At 41.8% G+C, this 20,358-nt stretch overlaps 1 protein-coding gene across 30 annotated transcripts in view; it reads left to right on the top strand.

The window, feature by feature from the left end:
• The window catches only part of NRCAM (neuronal cell adhesion molecule), a 265,346-nt gene that overhangs the window by 180,667 nt on the left and 64,321 nt on the right, over positions 1 to 20,358 (top strand). For 21 of the 30 annotated variants that reach the window (XM_032402415.1, XM_032402419.1, XM_032402408.1 and 18 more), the window contains 5 exons: positions 10,992 to 11,192; positions 13,335 to 13,352; positions 15,926 to 16,031; positions 18,285 to 18,481; positions 19,829 to 19,951. In XM_032402415.1, the coding sequence (XP_032258306.1) occupies positions 11,087 to 11,192; positions 13,335 to 13,352; positions 15,926 to 16,031; positions 18,285 to 18,481; positions 19,829 to 19,951 (550 nt within the window). In that variant the 5' untranslated portion in view covers positions 10,992 to 11,086. Of the gene's footprint in view, positions 1 to 7,755; positions 8,287 to 10,991; positions 11,193 to 13,334; positions 13,353 to 15,925; positions 16,032 to 18,284; positions 18,482 to 19,828; positions 19,952 to 20,358 lie in introns of those variants that run through there. The other 9 variants (XM_032402429.1, XM_032402424.1, XM_032402413.1 and 6 more) reach the window with 2 other exon arrangements.

Here is a 20,358-nt window from a genome sequence, read left to right as displayed (position 1 = left end):
GTAATCCCTGTACTCACACCGAATACCCTGTTGAAGCCATATGCAGTTGTTTCTTTCAGCTCTAGGAATGTGTTTGGGTTCTGTCTCACATACATCCCTTGGTCTCAGACATTCTTAGTGGTCTCCTTTGGAATCCTTTCTGCTACCTCTTACCTTTCTGCTGGCTTTGTTCTTCCCCCAGCCCTTTCACTTCTAGATTCTGTTAGCTGTTCTTCCAGGCTTTTGAATCCCCTTCTCCACAGATGTTGCCTCTCATTTTGCTCAAATGGTGTCCACTGGACACAGAAATGCAGCAAGTGGTACTGGGACCCAGAAACCACGGCTCAGCCTCAGCTGGGAGCCCCACTCGTCCTCCTCTCTGAGAAGGGGCTGGACACAGACTTGCCTCTCCTGCCCACATCATTCTGTCTGTTGTTGAGATAGTAACATGTGCCTGATACTCATGTCTCCATCTTTACCTTGCTGAGCCTCATCAGATGTAATAACCAGTGACCTTGCAGAATCTGATGCTTAGCCCTCTTTTTTCCAATTTCTGGTCTTGGTTTTATTTTTCTACTGTGGCAGCTCAATGACTGTCCTCTTGGTGGCTGCTTTATTTAGATCCACTTACATTAAAGCAGGTACAGTGCTCATACTCCAAAGCATAGGGCTGGAGAAGACCTTAGAGGTATAAGTATGAGCCCCTACAGATGTTTTCCTGGAAATCTTTGCGATTCTTTTCATAGGCTTAAAAAAATTATTTTTCACGGGTACTTTTCTGCCCAGTTTCTTGGTTAATTGCCATAATTTCAAAACCAAAAAGAAAAGTGATAATAATAATGTAACTCAGGAATTTCTGACATCTACGGCATTTCTTCTTTCATTGCTGTGCCTTTGTTCTCCTATCTCACCTTTCCTTCTCATTTTCCAGTTCTCTTTCCAGAAAGGCACAGGTGTTTCTCTTTAGGAAATAAATGCTCAGTTTACCCACAAAAATTTTTCCATGAAAATCCAACTAAAGAGATACAAGAGGCAGTAATTCTAGGTGTATTGGTCTTATCAACCAACTTGGATGAGACACAGAGGCTTGGGGCACCTGGGTGGTTCAGTTGGTTAAGCGTCTGCCTTTGGCTCAGGTCATGATCTCTGGGTCCAGGGATTGGATCAAGCCCCACACTGGGCTTCCTGCTCAGTGGGGAGTCTGCTTCTCTCTCGCTGTTCCCCTGTCCCTCCCCACTGCTCGTTCCCTCTCTCTTTCTCAAATGAATAAATAAAAAATACTAAAAACAAAAACAAAGCAAAACAAAAACAGAGGCTTTCCTGTCCTGATTCTTCCAGGAAGCAGGACACGTGAACCAGAAATACTTTCTTCTTCTTGGCGTTCCTAATCAGCTCTTTGATTTGCCATTTCTTTCACCCCATCGCAAGAGAATATATTCTTTCTGGGGAGCCCATTTAAATAGTAAATAAACAAACAAACAAATAGTAGTAGAAATAGAATGTGATTTTCTCATAGAAAAAGTGGTTCCTGAGAAGTCACTGTCTTTTAGCACACACAGCAGAGTATTCTAAAGCTTTGACCGATGGGTTGATTAAATCTCAGGTCACAGAGAAAGTTGTCTCTAATATTCATGCTTTTGTGTGCTTAGCTTTTATACAGAATATGGACTCCTGAGGAGCTAACATTTAACTTCCTAGAAACTGAATTATATTCTAAATTCTCAGGAGGAGGATGCTCTTTGGAGTAAATCTGACAAATTCGTTTGGAAGCAAATGGTCACTTATTGATTTATTTTTTTTTATAAATGCAGATTTCTACATGGCATGTTTGCAGAAAATTAAATGCACCAGGAGTTAAATATTTCATGAATGACTCCCCCGTTTCGCTGGTAAATCCTTTGTAGTGAAAAATGCATATCAGCAAGTAACTGAGATTTGTTCTTTACATGAAATCACCTCCAGCTAAAATGAAGGATTTCCAGCTATTTAGTTTATGATAATATACCTTAACCAGCACTGATAACAAGTGGAGAACACAATTCTTCATGTCATGTCAGTCTCCATTTCTCACTTTCATGGTCCTGTTGTGATTATACAGAGCCTGGATACCTTAGCAAAATATATTTTGAAATGTTTCCTGTGAAGATGATTGTCATCTGTGACATGGCAGGAGTGATGTCCCTTGGATTTGATAAATCTGGGCCTTCTGCCTCTTCACCCCCAAACCCAGGCTCATGATTCGGGAAAGCCCACGTTATAGGAAAGAGTGACTCAGAAATGCAGCGAGGAAGAAGACAGAGGCGGGGGCTGCGGGCCGCCAGCACTCATACAGCCCTGCTCACCAGCAGCCTCCTGCACCCTGGCTCATCCGTGAGATGAAACAACAAGACAGCCCTCCCATAGAATGTCGCTTTTGAAACTCCTCCCAGAAGAAGCCCCTTCAGAGCTACTGTGACTCACGCATGCTCCCTGTGGTAGAGCTCGTAGTGCTCATGAGATTTCCCAGGAGTCATTGACTACTTCTGGTTGATGGGTTTGGAGCAGATGTGTGTGTGTGTCACCTCTGAATGGAAGCCACTTAGAGCAGGAGAATATGGGGACTCTGGAAGTCACATATTGAGATGGCAACATCACAAAATGGTAGAGCCTCCATCAGCCTGGAGCAGAAGCCCCAGCCTGCCCACGCTGGATGTTAGCATGAGTGAAGGATAAACTGTCTTGTGCTAAGCACTGAGACCTCTGGGTTAGTTTCTCCCTGCAGTCATAAGCTAATTCTTTCTCCCACTCTTGTCCCCAAACCCACCTCCAGGCCCGTGAGGAGAAGAGCACACACTGAGATTTTGAACCGTGCCTTGCATCTCCACTCAGAAAGGTTCTTACCATTTAGCAAGAATATCGATTTGTAAATCCTGGCTTGTAGTCTTTGAAATGTGACTTTTTTTTTTTTTTTAAGTGACTAGCCTGCCAGGCATCCAAAATGCTATCATCTACTATTAGATGGCTGCCATTTTGTCATGTGTTGTTTACTTGACAAATGGATTAGGCATAGCCCATTTAGAATACTAATATCCCGTAAGGCCTTTTATGCTGAAGGTTTTAATAAACTGTTTCTGATCCTTACATCTTTTCAGTGATACTTGTAAAAATCTCAGATTATAAGAAGATAAATAGAGCTGGAGCGTGCATGTTTCAATGGCTTGACAAATGTTGCCAACTAGATTACTATCAAGACCCATATTCAGAATTAAATTTCCATTTCTCAGGCTTCACCTTTAGAGCAGTTCTCTACTTTCAGTTTTTAAAATTGGAACTTTCTGTTTCCTAATCTGAAGGCAACCAACTGGGAGGAGAACCTTGCGATGGAGGAGTAGACCTGTCTCTAAGGCTTGGCTTCCCTCTTTCTCCTCCCCACTTTCTTCGCATTCCCCATTTGCTAGGAGAGTGAGTGGATCCAAATCAAAGCCACGACTGAGCTCAGAATTCTAGTCTGATTCATGGAGTTGGTGAGGTGGGAGGGGTAGACTAACAACATTAAGCTCCTTCTCACCCTGTTCATTAGCTCCATTTTTGCTTTTCTGCATTAGAAATCAATTGATATATTGTCTAAGACTCTAAATTAGGCATAATCCATAATTATTTTAGTGTAAAGAAATTTATTTGCTGTCAGCAGTAACCATCTTCAGTATAAGTGTGGCATGAGAAATGTAACTTAAGGCTGGGTCTTTCGGCTATGCCAATATGCATACAAGTAAACATATCCAGGAAAAAAGAGAATGATAGATCATTTTAGACGGAAAACCTACATCACCAGACTATTCATTTAGAATTCCTGTGGTTCCAGCCATAATCTCATAAGGGGACATGTGCAATGGAATCATCAGTTCCTTTAAATGTGCATATGAAGGTCTTTCTGGTTATAAGAAATAGCCTGTCTCAATTTATCCTATAGATTGTTCCACATATCTATGGCTATGTAACAAATCGCCCCCAAATTTTGTGGCTTGAAACAACAATTTATTGGTTTTCATAATTCTGAGGGTTTGTGACCCCTCAGATGGTCAACATCTGGTTCTCTGTTCTCAAATGGTTCTTCTGCTACATGTGGTTTAACAAGTCACTTGCTCAGTGGCTTTTATCTGGGAGCTCAGATGGGCCCAGAAAGTCCAAGATGGTTTTTCATCTCCCTAGGGTCTCCTTCTACTGGCTTCCCATCATGTAATCGTGTAGCTCAAGCTTCCCAGAGGGAACTTATGAGAGTCTAAGCCCCAGTGTGCAGTGCTCACCATTGCTTGCATAATTCTTGCTGGAATCCCATTGGCCAAAGTACCTCATGCGGCCAAACCCAGAGTCATCGTGAGAGGGGACGACAGGGTATGGATGCTGTGAGGCGTGCTTCCTATGGGCCACCCACAGAACAGTCTACCTAGCACACCAACGAAGGCTTGTTTTAGTTCACAAGGTGGAAGACGTCTCAACCACAACCACTATTCTGGTCAGCCTCAGAGAACTGGAACATTGCCTGGGATACCAAGAGTTTTAGAGGCCTGGTTATCACAGTACAAGAGGAGTAGGTTCTTGTTCTCACCTGTGGGGTGTTCTGTGATGCTGCAGTCACTCACTGACCGTCTCTTCCTGTTTCTATGGATCCTCTTGCTGCCTACTGGCTTCCTTCTGCTCTTGACACCTCATCTCCTCTGCTGACTCATGGTTTCTCATGCCGTCTTGCCCTTTGGCCTTTGTTCCTGCTCCAAACTATTGACTCGCTCTCCCTCTCTGCCTCATAGTTACCCTCTCCCTGAGAAGGACAGCCTCATCATCTCAACAGACCCAAACATGGCAGCTGCCTTGGTCCCACAGCCACCCCTGACTCTTCTCGCCTTGGTCAGGGGGGGCGGGGAGGTCAGTGCAGAAGGACATGCTGAGCACAGCAAGCATTCAGAGAGGAATAGTGTCCCCTTCTTTCATAGTTAACTGTGATTAGATTTGGAGGTGGGTGGAGAGAGGCTTCCCTTGAGAAGCACAGTTCCCTTTCTCTCTTACTGCACCCATCCCTCCTTCCGCAGTCAGCTCTGTCAGCCCTGGAGCTGAGCCTGCTGGTGGTTGTCACTTAACCAGCTGCACAAGTGTGGAACAGGTGCATCCTTGGTCAGGGCCGCCAGTAGTCTCACCCGTATGGACTTTGCATTAAGCATGCTTTATCCTTTGTCTTAGATCTTTCAGTTAGATCATTGTCTACTCCTTCTTTCCTGGTCATTGGCTGTGCTAAACAAAGGAGGTGTGAAAAAGCCAGTATCCAAATAATTCCATGTGATGCAAAAAGCTAGATCATGTTGAAAGGCGTTGGTATTTTTGATGCTCTAACTTCAGTGCCTTATAAAGGCTTATAAAAGGCTTTTCTAAATTCAAGAGATCCTTAAAATATTGTTTTATATATGTCTGTACTTCTTATGCATGGACTATCTCTAGAAGGATTCACAAAACTTGGTAGTAATAACCCTCTCAGGGAGAAATGGCGTTGCTGGGGTTGCTTACAGTGAATTTATGATCTTTTGTACCTTACAAATGTTGTACCGTGGGCATATAGTGCCTACTTTTAAAATTAACTTTCTAAAGCATGTCTTGTCTGCACTGTCGTAACTAGAGGCTCTTTAAAAGGCCAGGGCGGGCATGTGGCACAGTTCCAGCTGACACTATTCATGTGGAATGCCACGTGAAGAGGCCCCTGAGGTCGTGCTATGAGCAACACTGTGAAGGTCTTCTGTGGATATTCAGAAACCATTAGTACTTTTTTTTTTTTCCAACATCAGTGATAAACTTGGTAATTTCTATTGGTTTATTAGCTAAGCACCAAATAAGATGAGAGGGAGGGAAATGCCAGGGGCTCCTCAGGGTGTGGCGATGTGTGTCGACTGGAAGCTCCAGAACTTTCCAGAACCGGAACTCTGGCTCTGGCACTTAACACACCAGTGTGTGCCCTTAAGCAGGTGACTTTACCATTCTGCATCTCGGCTTCCTTATCAGTAAATTGGGAAGTGTAATAGAATTTACCTTTTGGGGTTATTGGTGAGATGAGATAAGTGAATGCATGGAGCAAGCTCAGTTTCATTCCTGGTACATGGAAGGTGCTCAGTGAATAATAGCCATTGTGATTGGATTTTTTTCCCTGTCTCATCTATTAAATGGGCACAGTACCTGCTGTCCTATATTCTGAAGTTTTTATGAATATCAAATCAGATAACCAGTTAGAGTGCTCTGAGGAATGAAGATTTGAACTGTTATCAAGATGTGTTCTATCATCTATTATTTCAATAAAATCATCTGCTAATTATCCACCTTTCCTTATGTACTATTCTCGATTCTAGCTACCAAGTGCCTTGTTGAAACTCTACTATGGGACATCCCTTTGGGCTAGGGGCAAATTAGAAACATGTTCCTTGGTGTTTCACAAAGTTTAGCTTGTTATTTGAAGAGACCATTACAATCTCTGTCTGGCACATAACCCCAGACTACTTTTCCTGAGGTGTTTTCATGGTTAATGTAGTTGTGTAGATTTAAGCGTGACTTCGTTGATGTGCTAATTATGCAAAGCCATTGTCCATTTCTCATTGATCTTCCTTTCATAGTCTCAGACTCTGAAATCTGTGATTGAAAAGTGCAAGCATGAGCTAGAATGGACATTAATGTGCTCATTTTAATGGCAAATATTTAACAAAATAGAAAAAGTAACCATCCCCAAGTTGACAGCTGAATGAACACCTTTCATAGTCAAGATAATGTCACATGCAGTTAGTGAGGCCAGACACTGATGGGTCACCAAAGCAATAATGAGTGTGCCCAAGAGCATCCAGTCACATAAGCATATTTGTTTATTGGCTTAGAGAATAGATCATGTTACAGTCAGCATTGAACCTCCCATGTTGGAATGCGGAAAAGCACAAACAGACCAGAATGAAATGGTGAGTAGTACATGGCCTTCCAGTTCTGGAAACGAGCTGATATATTTTCTTAATTAAAGAATTTCATCTTTCACTTGAGAGAAAAGCAAAGATTTTATCTTCTTTCAAATGACAAGACTTCTTAAGTGAGCAACAGGAGAGCTATGTTTCTTGGGCTTAATATGAATCCTTTGTCAAAACTTCAGGTTTTTCTTTTTAAATATATGGTAAATAATGCAGGGGAACATTGGCTCTATGATTAATATGAACTTTAGGCAAAAAGAAATAAGGGAACCTTGACTTGTATTTCTTTTCTAATGATGAAAAGTTTACTGAAGAAGGGAGATGTTCCTTTCCCTTCTGTTGCAGAGGTTCTGTAGGTAATTTGCGAAGAGCTGCTTTGAGTGGAGTTCAGTGAAGGGAAATATTAAAAGGCCTTTCTGTTTATCAATACTCTGGGGTCATTTTAACAATATATCTGGTTTTAAGTATCAGGATGAATTATATTCTGAACTTGGACCTACCATTTGTCTCGTTTGAGCATGCTTTAAAATATCTGTGCAGGGGCGCCTGGGTGACGCAGTCAGGTGTCTGTCCCTTGGTTTCACTCAGGTCATGATCTCAGGGTCCTGGGATCAAGCCCTGGGTCAGGCTCCCTGCTCAGGGTGGAATCTGCTTGAGATTCTCTCTCTCACTCTCCCTCTGCCCCTCCCATTCATGCTGTCCCTCTCTCTCAAATAAATAGATAAAATCTTTAAAAATAAAAAATTAAAAAAAATAAAATGTCCATGCAAAGATTTTTCGTAAATTTCAAGCTGTGTGGCACTAATGTACTCCTTAGCCCTGACTAAACATGAGGCTGCTATTTCAAATTGGGGCTCCATTCATTTAATGTAATTGCATAAACAGTTTAGTTTTAACTCATGATTCTCGGGTAAGAGAGAATGACCAACATTTTGCAAGGCAGACTACCAGACAGATTGGCTCCTTGCTGGGCAGGGCGTTGACATCAATATTGAGAGCGTGGAAGTGGTGGTTTTTCTTTGTGAGACATGCAGAGCACATCACTCTTACAGAGAGAGAGCTCAATTTTCTGTAGCTATATTTGATTTTCACTTTGAGTGCTGGGGACCTAATGCTGTCCTTAGGCACTGAGTTTTTCACCTCTGATGACATACGTAGGAGGAGTGGGTGATTTTCCATGGGCAGCAGTCAGAGGCTAGGCAGGGCAGTTGCTCTGTCCTCCCCAAACAGAACCTACACCGGAGACAATTTTGTGGCTATCGGTGCAGTTAGCTTACGGCTTCTGAAGAAAGACTACATCTAGTTCATGACCTCCTCTCATTGTGAGGATTTACTCGTGTCTCCTTAAGTAAGTACCTTCTCAATTTTTCTTGAAATTTGAATTTTTTTTTCTTTAGGCGACACTGTGATTTAATGGCATTATCTTATTCCCTATAGAGTCTGAAAAGGTAAAGCAGGTGGAATGATACTTCCTTTTATATGGAACTAACAGTGTTCTCTATTGGGAAGGATGAATGATTAAGGCATGCAGGCAAAGTAAACAATCAGTTAAGAACTTAGAAATTGTGTGTAGCTGCTTAAGATGTTATGGGCTTTGCAATTTATCAGTACATCTTTTAGGAAGTGTTTTAGTTCTCCTACCCCTCTTCGGAAAGCTAGGCACGTAGATGGGATGCACTTGATTAGCCTGATACAGAAATCAGGCAGGTGAGCCATTTGTTTACTGTGTTTGATTCTGGAGTTCTCTCTCCATATGCCTAGTATGTAACATCAACTTGTTTTAGTGCCATTTATTTGTATTTTCCCTGAAGCTCATGTGTAAATTCAGAATTCGCATTTCAACAGAAAAATCACGAGAGACCTAAATAAATCTGATTAAATGATAAAGATATGCTTTGCACACATAGAAAGACTGTCTGGTGTATATTTTGGTTAGAAATAGTTAGATGAGGGATGCCTGGGTTGCTCAGTTGGTTAAGCATCTGCCTTCGGCTCAGGTCATGATCTCAGGGTCCTGGGATCGAGCCCCGTGTTGGGGCTTCTTGCTCAGTGGGGAGCCTGCTTCTCCCTCTGCCTGCCACTCCCCCTGCTTGTGCTCTCTCTGACAAATAAATAAATAAAATCTTTTTTTTTTTTAAAAAGAAATAGATGAGCTTCTGTATCAGCCTCTCCAAGTTTAATGGACATGATTGTTTATATACTGTAATACGGAAAAACAAATTTCTCGGATCTTAAACCACAGAATATGGATGTTTCATTCAGAAAACAATATTTATGTACATATAATGTCTATGTTTAGCCTAGTAAGTCCTGTTTTTGTATTTGTTTACCAGGAAGTATCCCAACTGCAATTGCCATCAGGTTCAAATCAGAACTCAATTGCTAGCAAAACATGTTATCAGCATTGTTTCATGTTCCTTTTATACATGTAAGCTCTCTTCCACACACAGACGTGAGAGGATAACTAATTTGACAATATAGACAAGGGTTTGGTTTTCAAACCCAGTAGTATAAATATAAACACAGCTTTAGGTAGACTCTGGTCAGATAGCCTATCTGAATACAGCCTCGTCTTCAACAATCTTAAATATCCATTTCTTTTCCCTTTCCCCCTTTCTTTTTTTTCTATAAATATTTATGTACTCCCTATGATGTGCCAGGCACTGCTGTGGCCTCTGGGAACACAATAGGGAACAGTAAAGACAGTCCCTACCCTTAGGAAGCTCTCAACTTAGTGGGAAAGATGGGTAGTATCAAAATACACAATTACACAAATAATAAAAATCACACAAATCATTCAGTAATTAAGCTGTGGGAGCTGCCCTAGTCTGTAATAATAACATCCCTCTGTCCTCTCAGGAGAGCCATTGGTCACCCCCACCTGTCTTCATAAAATGAGAAGACATGATTAAACGCTTCCTTCCAGGGAGGAGTTGGCCGTGGGACAGAGGTCTACGTTGTGCTTTGTGCTCATGCTCTTCCATGTAGGGTGGACACTTCCATGTGCCAGGCACACTGTGTTGGTATTACGAGAGAGGGATGCCGAAGTGGGACAGGCCATCACCTTTGCCTGAAGGAGTAGGGAGAGAGCATGCATACCCTCCCCCAAAAATCTATTTATCTCTGTATCTATCTATATAATATACATCATGATTAAAACTAGGAATTTCAGGAATTCTTAGGGGGAGGGCGAAAGGCCTTCTAGTTTGGTGGATCAGCTAATGTTTCCATTTTAACTGATCTATAAAGAAATAAATTGGACTTTGATAAGGAAATATGGTGGAGAGGGCATTCCAGGTAAAAGGAATCGAGTAGACAAAAGCAAGAAGATGGGAAAATTCAGGGCATTTTGAAGGACTGACCCAAGAGAGAGAAACAGAAACAGACCAGCAAACCAAAAAATAGCTTTATGCAAACAGGAGGGAATAAGGTTGGTAGGATAAATTGAGGCCAGATCACTGAGGTTTTTCTATTATCTGTTTAAGGCTATACTGAACATTATCTGGTATATCCCACAGTTTCAGAGGGTGACTGGTGAGAAAAGCCTGGAACTGGGCACCCCAGCACATCTGCTGCCTTGGTCTAAGTGAGAGACGGGAAAGGCCTTAATTGCTGGTGGTTCAGCTGGTAAATCAGTGTTTGGGGTTTGAAGCAAATTTGCAACAGTGCCCTGGACTTTCCCAAAGATAATTTCTAGAACGGAGAAGCCATTAGGCCTTTCCTCTAAACTCACACTTTCTAACCCATTTATATGCCAAGTTTTTTCTATTGGGAATGACATGGTAGCCTCTGATATAAATGCAGATATTTAAAATGGGAAAACCGTAAGGATGGCAGTGTGGACAGATTTTGCTTGACATCACTACAAATCTTTCTGACCTGATTTTAGCTGATTTATGAATAAATGATTATTCTAGTCCTGAGAGTTAAATATTTAAAAAGTTAGCTCCGTTTTAGAGTTCATGTATAATACAGAACTGATTTTCTGGGCAGCGGACTTCCTCTCATTTCCTTCTTTTTAATACACTATAATTCTGATCTCTCCTTTTTCAGTTCCCTGCATGAAAATTATTTAAACGTTGCACGCAAATCTTTTGTGAAAGAAGAAAAGGAAATTCAGTTTGTGGGTCTCAGCAGGAGCTCAGCTAATGCAGCTTAAAAAAATGCCGAGAAGGAAGCGCTTATCTGCAGGCAGAGCGCCCCTGATTCTCTTCCTGTGCCAGATGATTAGCGCACTGGACGTACCTCTTGATCGTAAGTATTAACGTTTTAAAGCTGTAAAGCCCGGGAGTCAAAGCCTCCCCAGCATTTCCCATCACTGTGAGCTGTGTGAATGGAGAAGGTGTCTGTGTGACCCTGAAAAGTTAATCAAAATTAATTTGGCTTTTACCTACAGCACCTGGTGTTTATAAAGAGTCTCACCACAGAAATGGCCATTGAACCGGTCAGACCATTGCCCCCTCCCTATCATTATCTTTCTGCCTCCTCAGGTGTCTTTTGTGTACCATGGGGGCCGGGCAGCGGTGGAGAAGGAGCGAATTGTGGGCTGCCCTGGTCCTCCCAACAGGCGACTCTTGATAGAAGCGGTCCTGCGAGAAAACTATACGAATCACTTTGAAACGGTCATGGAGATTTCCCCATTTGTCCCCTCCCCACTACTCCATCCCCCGCCCCCTCACGTGCTCAGAATGGTCTGGAAAGATTGGGGGATGGTTTCTCAGCCAACCCCACGCCCCTCCGTATCCCCAGACTACCCATAATTCATTTCTCTCTATTCCAACAGGGCAAAATTCACTTTACATTATGAGTCTGGATCTAGGATGTGTATCTTACCTAAAGCCTAGAGAAAGATCTTTGGTTTAAAAAAAAAAAAAAAAACGTGATCAAAGACCAAAATGTAAAATTTTGTGAAGAAAACAAGTCATGGGCAAAAACACTATTTAAAATGGAACCAGCAACAGCTACTATATCAGAGCCCACCCCTTTTCCTACCGGGAAAGTATACGCTGCAGTCTGCCTGCTCTGGGTGGCCTGGTTGTGAAAAAGAAAGATAATGCTGGGTTCCACCTCATCCCTACTCTTGCAGTGGAAAGCAGAATTTCAGATTTGGACAATGACGGTACTTCAGATGCATCCTTTATTCTTGATCTGCCTGACCTCTTTAAATCCATTAGCTTCCTGAATAGAACATCTGTTTGGCAAGCTTTCCAAGGTGCAAGGAAGATAGCACTTTCCTGGGGCTATTCAATTGTTGGGATGTCTCTTTTTGCCAAAGAAGGTTGCAAGTCCCAGTGGGCAGACATTAAGGAGAGATGTGGTTTGCCCCAAACTTGGTTGACTTCCTTTGCTATGCATTTATCATCTAAAGGACAATAAAATGCAACATTTTACTTCCTTTCAAAAAATATTCTTTGACCTAATTTCCATAAAAAAAAAAATGTATGATTGGTTAAGCCCATTGGAGTTGGAATGCCCAAGTATAAAGAAGAGAGACAAAAGCACTTGAGAGAAATGGGCTTTTGTTCTCTCTTGTGTTAAATATATTCTCCCTTAATCTGACTGCTCAATCTAACAATCAGGGGGAAGCTGTCACCTACGGCTAACTCAATTATCGCTGCTAATGGAGAAGAGGCATAACCATGATGAAAAGAAAGTCACGGACAACCCAGGCGCTCGTGCATTAACCTTTACAAGTAGTAATGACAGGCAGCACTGCAGAATCATTTGAATTGCATGCTAATGTAATTTCTTCCCCGCCCCTATTCCTTACACCCCAGTCCATCTGAGCTGCTCCTTGGCGCGGGTACTAGCAACCCCTCGGTGAGGAGGAATTCTGAAGTAGAAATATGCTAACAGCTGAAAACTTCAATTACTGACTTGCAGATTAACCATAGAAATGTAAAAACCCAACACTGGTATTGCATTTGGCTCAGATGGAGCATTGGCACTGTAGTGATGTCCAGTTGTTAGGTATTATTACCATGGGCCTAGTGATGTCTGGGATAATAGGATCAGACATGACACAGTATGTGACAACTCACATTAATTGTAGATTTCAGCTATTTTTCAAATTGAACATAATGACTTGTCCCGCACATGTACGGAATGGAATTAGCCATTCCTAGTCCTGGAAGAATCCTTTTTTGCCGAAAGCGTTCTTTTTGTTCTTCCATATATTTATGTGGGATGGCTGCTGCAGGAGTAAACAAAGCCATAATGGGAGTGTCTTTCTTTTACAACCTCACGACTTCCACGTTCACTGTACTGGTTTTTTAGGTCAAACCAAATAGACAAGATGCCCCTTTTATCTCCAGGGTGCTAACGTTCTTATTACTAACATCTGGTTTTCTTTAATCCTGTTTGCCCACTCACCTGCTGATATTGATGGGGAAAAAGCAAAACTTCTTGAAGACTGTAAGTGTCTTTCTGTAATTATTAGGCAGTGTGAAAACTTGACCATGTCTTTGTTTTTGAATTAATACTGTGAATTGAATGCACAGCTTTAGGAGTTGTGACTAACGTCTTTTTGAGCATGTGCATTTCCTATGGCTAAATATTTCATTTAAATACCAAGAAAGCAAGTTTAATATATGCCCTGCATGAATTCTGAAGACTCAGGTATTACTCTTTCTTTTACCAGTATGCTGCTCGACTAACTTCCAAGCTTTATTCGCATCTGATGTAACTCAATGAGAAAATTCACAAAATTTAAAGAAAATGGCTGTCTGGGTCTAAATGCCATTAAATGCTTGCTGGCATCAAGGCATGTCTTTTGGTATCTTCCAGACTGTGCCTCGCCAAACTTCTTCAGGACGGTGTAGGCTAGCATCCCAGCAGTATAACGGCCCGGTGAAATTGAATATTGTTTTGAAGCAAGCAAAAGACAATTAAGCAGCCCCCACTTACACCGTTTCTGAGGGGCTTGCTCTAAGCAGAAATTTCTGCTCAAAAACAGAGGTTTTCGGGCATTTGAAAAAATCCTTTGAGATTGGATTAACCAGGAAAATCATGTAAAATCACCTTTCCCCCCTACTTCTTCAAAGCGTTTGTTAGTTGCCAGGTGACCTAAGCACTGTTCAAAGTGGTGCCCGTAGACAGTAGACTCCTGACAGTTAGAGGAGGGCATCTAACTAGCTCTGCGGCAGACATGTGAACAGAATTTCTGGGTTTGAAACCACCAGACTTGCACCTCTGTCACTCGCAGAAAAATATAAGGAATTGGACTGAGGCACTCCTCACAGTCCCCCCACCCGCCACCTGGGGATCCACCATTCGGGTGTGAAATTCCAGGCTTCTTTCCATCATCCCAAACTCTATACTCCCAGAGCCTAAAGGATCACTCAAAGAAGAAGCTGGCCCAAATAAAAATGATTATGACAATAATTTGCACAGAGCCCACGCTGAACCATTACGGTAGTGGCACGTACTAAGAATTTTCCACAGATTCTTTTATTTACTGCTCCCAGTGGCCCTAGAAGGTAGATAACCACTTTTAAACCCCATTTTCCCTCCAAGGAAAGTGGGGCTTCCAGAAGGTAAGAAACTTGCTGGAAGTCTCACAGCTGGTAAGAAAGAATCAGATGGGTTCTCGACCCCCAGCCCAAGGTGCTCCCCAGCACAGGGAACCAACAGGGCCTCGAGACTGAGGGTTCTTTGTAGGGTGGCAGAGGCTAGGAAGGGCAGCCGGCCGAGCGGGAGCATGAGACAGGGGTGGCTCTCACTAAAGGGAGGGGGTAAATGGTACTGTTGAGTATCCAGCAGTTACTAGGTGCATAATAAATGATGACAGGAACGAGCTCTGTTTTTGATCTGGGCTTTAGGTGTTATTTGGATGGTCAGAGCCAGCATTTAGTGTCCATTGTAGTGGACAGCAAGAAGACCAAACAAGTGAAGAGAATCATGTTGGCTGCTTTATAGGCCATCAGACATGGAAATGATACATTTAGCCCTGGCAACGATTAACCACAGTAAAGAAAGACAAGAGCAGAGGGCGATTAGTAAACTTTGGGAAATGCTTGGTTGGCAGGTGAAGGAGGTTTCACAAAGCACAGAGCATGGGCAGAAAGGGAAAAGCTTAAATGATCTAGATAAGTCTTTGTTGGGGGAGGGGGAGGGCTGTCCTGTAAGATGTTTAGCAGCATCTCTGGCCTCTACCCGACAGATGCCACATCACCTCCCGCCCCAAGGGTGACAACCAACATTGCTTCCAGAAATGGCCAAATGTCCCCCGAGGGGACCCTAGGTTGAGAACCCTGGTCTGTGTGAACGGCTCTCCCTGGAGTTATACAAGGCGGTGGCTTCTACCGGGAGAGTTTGGTTCTCTTCTCCATAGGATTTGAAAATAAATGATCGGATAGCACTTTGAAGAGCAAAATGGAAATGTCTCCTGTAACCGAGCACTTCCCAGTTCCACTGATCTTCTAAACGAGACTGTTTTATCTTTGCTGCTAATAGCCACTTACCTCCTGGCTTTAATAAGACATGCCCAGTCTCTAATTTACCCATCTTTTCAACGCTAACTTCCCAAATTGATTTGTTCCCAACATATATTAATTTACATTAGCACACTAATAAACTATAAGTCAGTTACTCTTTCCTAAGAAATGCCCATTTGCCTCATAACTTAAATTTTATTGAAAAGCATCATTGGAACCAAAAAAATCACAGGAATTTCTCATTGTTACATCAGAAGAGAAATGGTCTTAATATTAAGCTTGTATTGGTAATTATTTTCCCAAACTTGTAGTGGGGGTGAAATGGGCTCTGTGAATCCCTATAAAGTTACCAAAAGGAAGTTGTGCTTTGATTTCAAAGTTTTAGGAGACTTTTAGTTAAAAAATCTAGTAACATATGTGCTGCCACCACTGAAATTGCTAAAAACATTTGGAGCACAGTCAGTCTAGGGTAAGTGATTTTGACATAGAAAGAATGATTTTTATTATGATCTTAAGTGATTTCTTTACACTGTTCTTCTTTCTACAATTAAGTGGTACAGCCTCCAACCATTACTCAACAGTCTCCAAAAGATTACATTATTGACCCTCGAGAGAATATCGTAATCCAGTGTGAGGCCAAAGGGAAACCTCCTCCAAGGTGGGTGTGCTTTCTGCTCTGTTATAGAACTGAACATAAACATTGGTATTATGGTGATAGGTCCTGCCTATTGTCTTTCTGATGAATTGAAGTCAGATTGTTTTTCTTGGACACCCAGATAATTGATTGCATTTCTGGACTCACACCCTTCTGCAAAATGCTCCAAAATTATAGGGAGATGTGAAGGAAAGCCTTCTAAGGGCTCTACTGCCCTTATGACATGGGCAAACCTGTTTTCTCTGGGCCTCAGTTTCTTCTTCTATAAAATAAAGAAGTTGAAGTTGAACTTGATGGCTTCAAAGATCCCTCCTTGCTCTGTAGAGGTCTGTAAAATAGTCCTGAGTGGATTTTCAGACTTGGCAGGGCTCAGTACTGAGGATTCTCCATATGGATCCTGGCGTGAGCACTGCACAGAAGTTTAGAGGTGGGAGGGACATGAAAGGTTATCTGGTCCAACCAATAGATGTTGTAGATGGGAGACTGATGCCTGGTAATGCTCCTCCACGCTACTACTCAGCAGATGCTCCGTCACTTGCGCAGTTATATATGGGAAGTTTGGAGAGTTGGATTATTATTATTAAAAGTAGTGTGGATTTTTAAATAATAAAGAAGTGAAAGTCTCTAGATCTTTCTTTTCCAAGTCTGTCTATTGCCAGCCTTACCCAACTACCACAAACTGGCACCTGAGAAAAAAATCAGCTGGTACTAAATACTGAAGTATATCAAAAACACCCTTTGAAGAGGTTTGCTTCAAAACAGTATGTTCTGCCATATTGTTAGAAACCTCTAGCACCCAAGCCCCAAGGTGATGTCATTTCATGGAGTCCCCCTTCAGGTTCACACTGATGTGACATTTCCTGCCACTCTCTATAAGGCAGGATTACTATTTTGGGCCAGATAGTTTTGCACTACTATTTTGCACTACTGTTTTGGGCCAGATAGTTTTTTGTTGTGGGAACGGGGACTGTCATGCGCATTAGCAGATATTTAGCAGCATCCCTGGCCTCTGCCTTCTCTCCCTCGGTATCTCCCACTTACCACCACCTCCCGCCCCGAGATGTTGGGACAACCACTGCCACAGGGTAAGGAGTGGGAAGGGAAATCCCAGTGGGTGGGCAAAACACAGTGAGGTCTAGAGCTCCGTGCCTCTGTATAAGTGTGGCCACTGTGGATTTATGACTAGTTATAAAGTATTTCATTACATGAGCGCCACAACTTCTGTTCCAGGCAGTCTTTTCTATAAATAAAACGGAAAAAGAAGAATTGCAGTTGACAATTTGAAATACTTCCTGAGGAATTTACGAAATCATCTCTTCTAGAATTGAGAATTCTCAAAATGTGTTTTATAGAGAATTACCACTTTAATAGCCAACATTGAAAACACCACTGACCTCGTTCTCACCCCCTTCCCCCAACTTACACTTTGCATTTTGCTAACTTGAAACTGGTCTGATCCCTTTCAAACGCACTCATGTACCGGTACCTGGGAAGGCCTTTCTTGTCACATTTCAGCCCAGAGCAAAATTTTATAGACAGGTTATCAACTCTGTGAACAATGGAGTTTACAATAAAAATGCTAATAAAGCTCTAAGAGAACGTGCCTCGGAGACCTACTTTCTGTATTTTCTTTGAAAAATGACAGGCAATTTGTGTGCCTGATTTCCTTGAGACAGATTTCGGCTAGTTCTAAATGAAGACATGTACCTTAAAATGTATGGCCAGCCCTTTTTTCTTTTTCTTTTTTTATTATGTTAATCACCATACATTACATCATTAGTTTTTGATGTAGTGTTCCATGATTCATTGTTTGCATGTAACACCCAGTGCTCCATGCAGAACGTGCCCTCCTTAATACCCATCACCAGGCTAACCCATCCCCCCACACCCCTCCCCTCTAGAACCCCTCACTTTGTTTCTCAGAGTCCATAGTCTCTCATGGTTCATCTCCCCCTCTGATTTCCACCCCCGTCATTTTTCCCTTCCTGCTATCTTCTTCTTCTTCTTTTTTTTTTAACATATAATGTATTATTTGTTTCAGAGGTACAGGTCTGTGATTAAACAGTCTTACAGCCCTTTTTTCTAAGCTCTGATTCAATGAAACATTTTAGGTATGGAGCCCATTGCTCTTTCACTGAATATTAAAATGTAATCATTATCTCTAGAAGCCTACAAAACGGCTAAGAATTTGTGAAAGAGGAAGTCATCCTGTTTTTGTGGACTGTTAACAAGTTTAATGCTTGATGTGTTGGGCAGCTTCTCCTGGACCCGCAATGGGACGCATTTTGACATAGATAAGGACCCTCTCGTCACCATGAAGCCCGGCTCAGGAACCCTCACGATCAACATCATGAGCGAAGGGAAAGCAGAGACCTACGAAGGGGTCTATCAGTGCACAGCCAGGAACGAGCGCGGAGCGGCAATTTCTAATAATATTGTTGTCCGTCCTTCCAGTAAGTGGGACTTGTCCACCAAACAGGACCCTATTTTTAAGGATGGCTCTGAGACTCAGCATCTGTGACCTCATCTAGATACTATTACAAGAAAGCAATGCCATTGATTCCAGTACTCTCACTTTGTTTTGCCTGAAAATTCTTGCTCCTTTCCACTAGCCTAATGCTTTGCCAACCCAGTATGTCTTTTATGCAAGTCCAGAATAAAACACCAGGAGTAAGTAAGATCAATCCCCGAATTGATCAAATTATTAATTTCTCACGTATCATATATGAGCAAACTTCCGACAGCCCGATGGAAATAAATTCAGTATGAAATGGGTAATGGGTAATTAACATTTTTGTTTTGAAGTTTCACTGGAAATAGAGGGACCTCACTACCTTGAGATAATTGTGGCTCTTTTTGCAGTAGTCACTACCCACGTCCTCTCAACAACTTGTATTTAAAGAGCATGTATTTAAAGAATATAGCCATTTGCAGTTCTGGTCATTTTGAAAACTTGTTATTACCTGTGTTCATTATTGGGGAAAAAATTACAAATAACAAAAAAGAAATTGAAAAATTTACTCATGACTCTTTCCATTCAAGCAAGTGCCCACTGCTCTTTCCACATTTTCTAGGCAGATTTGCGTGTATGTGTTCCAACCGAGCTCATTCTGAAGTACTATTTTATAACCTTTTCTGACTTATCTACGTATCATGTATATTCTCATATCAATCTTCTACATACGTATACTTACTATATGACACTCAAAAGTGTAGGTGCACAATTATTCGTTTAAACAAACGTTTTGACATTTAGTGCCTTCCATTCTTTCGTAAAGAACACGCTCGTAGCAAAATTATGATGTATCTTCTTTTTTTTTTACACACCGCAGCATGCTTTTTTTTTTTTTAAGATTTTATTCATTTATTTGAGAGAGAGAGAATGGTAGAGAGAGAGAGCATGAGAAGAGGGAGGGTCAGAGGGAGAAGCAGACTCCCCGCGGAGCAGGGAGCCTGATGCGGGGCTCCATCCCAGGACCCCGGGATCATGACCTGAGCTGAAGGCAGACGCTTAACCAGCTGAGCCACCCAGGCACCCCTATGATGTATCTTCTTAATGATTTATTTAATAATACAAACTTTTAGACATGGAATTGCTGTGTCAGCATTTATACTATTAATGGCAGTGAATAAAAATCATCATTTTTTTTAGCATTGGATTTAAAAGTTATTTTCTTGTTGTCTTAATGTACATGAATTCTGAATTACTATTCCCCCAAAAGTTTATTTTGTCTTCCTTTCTAGTGCTCTTTTATTTTTCAATGCAGAAATAACTTAGAAGTTATTATTTTATATCATAGGATCACCGCTGTGGACCAAAGAAAAACTTGAACCAATAATACTTCGAAATGGCCAGTCTCTGATCCTTCCCTGCAGACCCCCTCTTGGATTACCACCACCTATAATATTCTGGATGGATAATTGTAAGTTTTAAAAATATGAACTTTCTGTCTTCAAGATTCTTACGATTACTTGCTGTCACAATGAATTGTTACCTCTCATGATTCATAAAAATGTTTATAAGGTGTTTTAGAGATGCTCAAAAAAAAAAAAGAAATGCTCGCTGAAATAAATAACATGTCATGAAATAAGCAACATGATTTTCTTGAGCACCTACTGTATACCAGGCACCGCTCTAAAGAAACCAAATTTCCTGCTTCCACCGAGCTCATATTCTACGTAGTGGGAATAGTTGGGGGTGAAGACAGAAGCAGAAATCAATGCATTTATAAAGTAGGCGTCAGGGGGCGCCTGGGTGGCTCAGTCGTTAAGCGTCTGCCTTCGGCTCAGGTCATGATCTCAGGCTCCTGGGATCGAGTCCCGCATCGGG

This window comes from Phoca vitulina, unplaced genomic scaffold (assembly GCF_004348235.1).
Source record: "Phoca vitulina isolate PV1807 unplaced genomic scaffold, GSC_HSeal_1.0 scaffold4, whole genome shotgun sequence".
Taxonomy (NCBI): domain Eukaryota; kingdom Metazoa; phylum Chordata; class Mammalia; order Carnivora; family Phocidae; genus Phoca; species Phoca vitulina.
This window is presented reverse-complemented; position numbering and strand designations above follow the sequence as displayed.